At 37.0% G+C, this 6,254-nt stretch overlaps 1 protein-coding gene across 2 annotated transcripts in view; it reads left to right on the top strand.

Annotated features, from left to right (window-relative positions):
- The window catches only part of NRAS (neuroblastoma RAS viral (v-ras) oncogene homolog), a 12,783-nt gene extending 7,002 nt beyond the window's left edge, over positions 1-5,781 (top strand). For both annotated transcript variants that reach the window (XM_012000810.1, XM_012000809.1), the window contains exons 4-7: positions 506-665; positions 1,577-1,700; positions 2,041-2,079; positions 2,183-5,781. In XM_012000810.1, coding sequence (XP_011856200.1) covers positions 506-665; positions 1,577-1,696 — 280 coding nt within the window. In that variant the 3' untranslated portion in view covers positions 1,697-1,700; positions 2,041-2,079; positions 2,183-5,781. The remainder of the gene's footprint in view (positions 1-505; positions 666-1,576; positions 1,701-2,040; positions 2,080-2,182) is intronic.
- Positions 5,782-6,254: the final 473 nt, after the last annotated feature.

The following is a 6,254-nucleotide window of genomic DNA, read 5'->3' as shown; positions in this document are numbered from 1 at the left end:
TGTGTGTGTGTGTATATATACTTTTTTTTTTTTTTTTTTGACAGGTGGGGATGGAGTCTCACTCTGTCGCCCAGGCTAGAGTGTAGTGGCGTGATCGTGGCTCGCTGCAATCTTCGCCTTCCGGGTTCAAGCGAGTCTCCTGCCTCAGCTTCCCGAGTAGCTGGGACTACAGGTGCCTGCCACCACACCTGGCTAATTTTTGTATTTTTAGTAGAGATGGGGTTTCACTCTATTGGCCAGATTGGTCTTGAACTCCTGACCTTGTGATCCGCCCACCTCAGCCAAAGTGCTGGGATTACAGGTGTGAGCCACTGCACCTGGCCCAATTTTTATATTTTTTGTAGAGACCGGGTTTTGCCATGTTGCCCAGGCTAATCTCAGAACTCCTGGGTTCTAGCAATCTGCCCTCCTCAGCCTCCCAAAGTGCTGAGATTACAGGCATGAGCCACTGCACCCAGCCTAATCTTGTTTTTCTTATATTCTGATAATATATTCCCGTTTTTAGGGAGCAGATTAAGCGAGTAAAAGACTCGGATGATGTACCTATGGTGCTAGTGGGAAACAAGTGTGATTTGCCAACAAGGACAGTTGATACAAAACAAGCCCACGAACTGGCCAAGAGTTACGGGATTCCATTCATTGAAACCTCAGCCAAGACCAGACAGGTATGGTACAGCTTTCAGCGTTTGTGCAACAGTTTGCTCTAGGCGAGAGAACATCAGTTGATTAACTCTGGTAGAGATGTGATCCATGTTCATATTCTTTGTTATGCATTTTTTTCTTTTCTTCTTTTTTAGGCACAGTCTCACTCTGTCTTCTAAGCTGGAGTGCAGTGGTGCAATTTCAGCTCACTGCAGCCTCCGTCTCTTGGATTCAAGTGATTCTTCTGCCTCAGCCTCCCAAGTAGCTGGGACTACGGGCGCATCATCATGCCTGGCTAATTTTTGTGCTTTTAGTAGAGATGGGGTTTTACCATGTTGCCCAGGCTGGTCTCGAACTCCTGGCCTCAAGTGATCCTCCCACCTGGACCTCCCAAAGTGCTGGGATTACAGGCGTGAGCCACCACGCCCGGCCTGTTGTTAGGCATTTTTAATAGTGTTCTTTTTTTTATCGCTTGTTTAAACCCAAAATGAATGTATTAATAGTCTATTATGGCATGTTTACTCCTGCATTAACATCCACAAATATTTCTTCTGAAGATCCTTGACTAAAAATATTTATAAACATTAGTTATTTCTCTGTCAAAACCAGCCCCTGTTTAGGGCTTAAGTCTCCTGAATGGAGTCTTTAGTTTAATGTAGTTTTGTTCTGTATGTCTCACATTACCCTTTTCCTTTGCCTGAATGTTTATTTGGCAAAATGTGCCATTTTTCTATCAGCCTGTTCATGTGATTCAATAGGAATGTGAAATTTAGTGTTCTCTTCCTTAAATCATCATATTTTATTTTATCAGCTATTCATTATGTAATTGGAATCTTATGTCCACATAAAGAGATACAAGTGCAAGAGAGCTTACAATTTGGATTGTGTCCGTTGAGTTAGCTCTCTCGTTTTTTTTCATTTTTTCCTTTTATAGGGTGTTGAAGATGCTTTTTACACACTGGTAAGAGAAATACGCCAGTACCGAATGAAAAAACTCAACAGCAGTGATGATGGGACTCAGGGTTGTATGGGATTACCATGTGTGGTGATGTAACAAGGTAAGCATATGGTTTCTTGGCATAATTATAAATCTTAGTATTTAGTATTGGTCAATTTTTGGAGGAGTGTTAGTGTTATCGTCTATATGTTATTTGAGCTTCTGCCTATTCTTTTCTGCATATTTTCCATATGGCATCCTTTCTGAAAGTACTGAGGTCTAAAGTATTTAAAACATTTGATTATTCTACAGGTATCTTTATATTTTTGCTAACATTAGAAATTATAAGACATTATTTATGAAATGTAGGCATACCCTATTCCTGGCAATGACCAGGAATTTGAAAGATCACTACTTTGAAACTAGATAATAATGACATGGTTTGTGTTCTTTGTTTACAGATACTTTTAAAGTTCTATCAGAAAAGAGCCACTTTCAAGGTAGGACAAGTTTGGAAATGTATTCTCATTCCTGTTAATTTCATATACTTGTTTTTCTTATACTCTGAATGTGTCACTTATACAAATTCTGTTTTTATTTCAGCTGCACTGACACCCTGGTCCTGACTTCCCTGGAGGAGAAGTATTCCTGTTGCTATCTTCAGTCTCACAGAGAAGCTCCTGCTACTTCCCCAGCTCTCAGTAGTTTAGGACAGTACTCTCTATTTGAGAAGTTCTCAGAATAACTACCTCCTCACTTGGCTGTCTGACCAGAGAAATGCACCTCTTGTTACTCCCTGTTATTTTTCTGCCCTGGGTTCTTCCACAGCACAAACACACCTCTGCCACCCCAGGTTTTTCATCTGAAAAGCAGTTCATGTCTGAAACAGAGAACCAAACCGCAAACGTGAAATTCTGTTGAAAACAGTGTCTTGAGCTCTAAAGTAGCAACTGCTGGTGATTTTTTTTTTTCTTTTTACTGTTGAACTTAGAACTATGCTAATTTTTGGAGAAATGTCATAAATTACTGTTTTGCCAAGAATATAGTTATTATTGCTGTTTGGTTTGTTTATAATGTTTTCGGCTGTATTCTCTAAACTGGCATCTGCTCTAGATTCATAAATACAAAAATGAATACTGAATTTTGAGTCTATCCTAGTCTTCACTACTTTGACGTAATTAAATCCAACTTTCACAGTGAAGTGCCTTTTTCCTAGAAGTGGTTTGTAGACTTCCTTTATAATATTTCAATGGAATAGATGTCTCAAAAATCCTTATGCATGAAATGAATGTCTGAGATACTTCTGTGACTTATCAACCATTGAGGGAAAGCTATATCTATTTGAGAGCAGATGCCATTTTGTACATGTATGAAGTTGGTTTTCCAGAGGCCTGTTTTGGGGCTTTCCCAGGAGAAAGATGAAACTGAAAGCATATGAGTAATTTCACTTAATTTTTACCTAATCTCCACTTTTTTCATAGGTTACTACCTATACAATGTATGTAATTCGTTTCCTCTAGCTTACTGATAAACCTACTATTCAATGAACTTCCATTTGTATTCAAATTTGGGTCATACCAGAAAGCTCTACATTTGCAGGTGTTCAAATATTGTAAAACTTTGGTGCATTGTTATTTAATAGCTGTGATCAGTGATTTTCAAACCTCAAATATAGTATATTAACAAATTACATTTTCACTGTATATCATGGTATCTTAATGATGTATATAATTGCCCTCAATCCCCTTCTCACCCCATCTTCTACAGCTTCCCCCACAGCAGGAGGGGCTTGATTATTTCAGTTGAGTAAAGCATGGTGCTAATGGACCAGGGTCACAGTTTCAAAACTTGAACAATCCAGTTAGCATCACAGAGAAAGAAATTCTTCTACATTTGCTCATTGCACCATTGACTCCAACTAGTACTTTTGCTGGGTGCCTGTAGTTAGCCCTGCAAGGAAAGAAGAGATCAGTTAGCACAAACCCTTTACCATGACTGGAAAACTCGGTATCACGTATTTAAACCTTTTTTTTTCTTTTAACCATGTAGAAACTCTAAATTAAGCCAATATTCTCATTTGAGAATGAGGATGTCTCAGCTGAAAAATGTTTTAAATTTTCTTTACTCATAATGTTCTTTGAAGGGTTTAAAACAAGATGTTGATTAAGCTGATGAGTTTGCTCAAAACAGGAAGTTGAAATTGTTGAGACAGGAATGGAAAATATAATTAATTGATAGTTACAAGGATTTTGGAGGCTTGGCATTTTCATTTGCAGATAATACCCTGGTAATTCTCATGAAAAACAGACTTGGATAACTTTTGATAAAAGACTAATTCCAAAATGGCCACTTTGTTCCTGTCTTTACTAAATACTTACTGAGGTCCTACATCTTCTATATTAGGAATTTTCATTTATTAAGCAAATGTCATATTACCTTGAAATTCAGAAAAGAAGAAACATACACTGTGCCCAGAGTATAATGAACCTGGAGAGTTGTGCTCCTTACTGCTAATTCTGGGAGCTTTCACAGTACTATCATCATTTGTAAACAGAAATTCTGCTTTTCTGTTTCTGCTCCTTCTGGAGCGGTGTTACTCTGTAATTTTCCTGAGGCTTATCACCTCAGTTATTTTTTTTTTTTTTTTTTTTTTTTTTTTTTTTTAGTGTCTGTGACTGGCAGTGTGATTCTTTTTCTTAAAAATCTATTAAATTTGATGTCAAATTAGGGAGAAAGATACTCATCTTGGGCTCCTGTGCCAATAGTCCTTGTATGTATATACTTACAGTTTTCTCAAGTATGTTCTAAGCACAGAAGTTTCTAAATGGGGCCAAAATTCAGACTTGAGTATGTTCTTTGAATAGCTTCTTAAGAAGTTACAATTAGCCGGGTATGGTAGCCCATGCCTGTAGTCCCAGCTACTTGAGAGGCTGAGGCAGGAGACTCACTTGAACCCAGGAGGTGGAGGTTACAGTGAGCGGAGATCATGCCACCACACTCCAGCCTGGGTGACAGAGTGAGACTTGTCTCCAAAAAAAAAAAAGTTACACCTAGGTGTGAATTTTGGCACAAAGGAGTGACAAACTATAGTTAAAAGCTGAATAACTTCAGTGTGATGTAAAATGTGGTTTTTAGGCTATGTTTGTGATTGCTGAAAATAATTCTAGTTTACCTCAAAATCCTTCTCTTTCCCCAGATTTAAGTGCCTGGCCAGCTGTCATAAGTTACATATTCCTTTTGGTTTTTTTAAAGGTTACATGTTCAAGAGTGTGAAAATAAGATGTTCTGTCTAAAGGCTACCATGCCTGGTCTGTAAATGAACCTGTTAAATACTGTGTTTGCTCCAACAGCTTACTATAGAACGTTACTTATACAATATCATACTTACTACAATTTTCACTATAGGAGTGTAATAGGTAAAGTTAATCTCTATTTTAATGGGCCCATGTTTAGTCTTTCACCATCCTTTAAACTGCTGTGAATTTTTTTGTCATGACTTGAAAGCAAGGATAGAGAAACACTTTAGACATATCTGGAGTTTTTTCCCATTCCAGAACTTGTGAGCATAATCATATTTGCTTTATATTTATAGTCATGAACTCCTAAGCTGGCAGCTACAACCAAGAACCAAAAAATGGTGCATTCTGCTTCTTGTAATTCATCTCTGCTAATAAATTATAAGAAGCAAGGAAAATTAGGGAAAATATTTTATTTGGATGGTTTCTATAAACAAGGGACTATAATTCTTGTACATTATTTTTCGTCTTTGCTGTTTCTTTGAGCAGTCTAATGTGCCACACAATTATCTAAGGTATTTGTTTTCTATAAGAATTGTTTTAAAAGTATTCTTGTTACCAGAGTAGTTGTATTATATTTCAAAATGTAAGATGATTTTTAAAAGCCTGAGTACTGACCTAAGATGGAATTGTATGATGAACTCTACTCTGGAGGGAGGGGAGGGTGTCCGTGGAAGTTGTAAGACTTCTATTTTTTTGTGCCATCAAATATAGGTAAAAATAATTGTGCAATTCTGCTGTTTAAACAGGAACTATTGGCCTCCTTGGCCCTAAATGGAAGGGCTGATATTTTAAGTTGATTATTTTATTGTAAATTAATCCAACCTAATTCTTTTTAATTTGGTTGAATGTTTTTCTTGTTAAATGATGTTTAAAAAATAAAAACTGGAAGTTCTTGGCTTAGTCGTAATTCTTATATTCACTAAAGCGCTAATACTAATTTCAAACTTTTGGATATGACATTTGGAAGTGTTGGAATATCTGAGTTCCTTGTTTCATCATAATATAAAATATATCAAAGCCTGCTTTAAAGTATTACCCTGCGGATGATTCATAGCTATTTGTCAAATTCGCATACATTAAGATGCCATTGGAGCTCTTTTGTCTCGTTTTTGCATTACTGCACAATCTAGCAATCTTGGTATAGGTGGAGGAGCATTGATGCAGGGGCTGGAGAACTTGAGGCCCAATATAATTTTACTACGCTGGCCCAGTTTCTTCACTTACAACATTGGAGAGTTGAATTAGGATATATCAGATTTCTCAACCTTAAGGAGATTTTAAAAAGAATAATATCAAATCTAGGCATTTTCAACTAACACTGGAATACTGTAATTTTGGAGACCTTGGTTTACGAAAGACTTATCACAATTTTTCTT

This window comes from Mandrillus leucophaeus, unplaced genomic scaffold (genome assembly GCF_000951045.1).
Source record: "Mandrillus leucophaeus isolate KB7577 unplaced genomic scaffold, Mleu.le_1.0 Scaffold64, whole genome shotgun sequence".
In the NCBI taxonomy this organism is placed as follows: domain Eukaryota; kingdom Metazoa; phylum Chordata; class Mammalia; order Primates; family Cercopithecidae; genus Mandrillus; species Mandrillus leucophaeus.
This window is presented reverse-complemented; position numbering and strand designations above follow the sequence as displayed.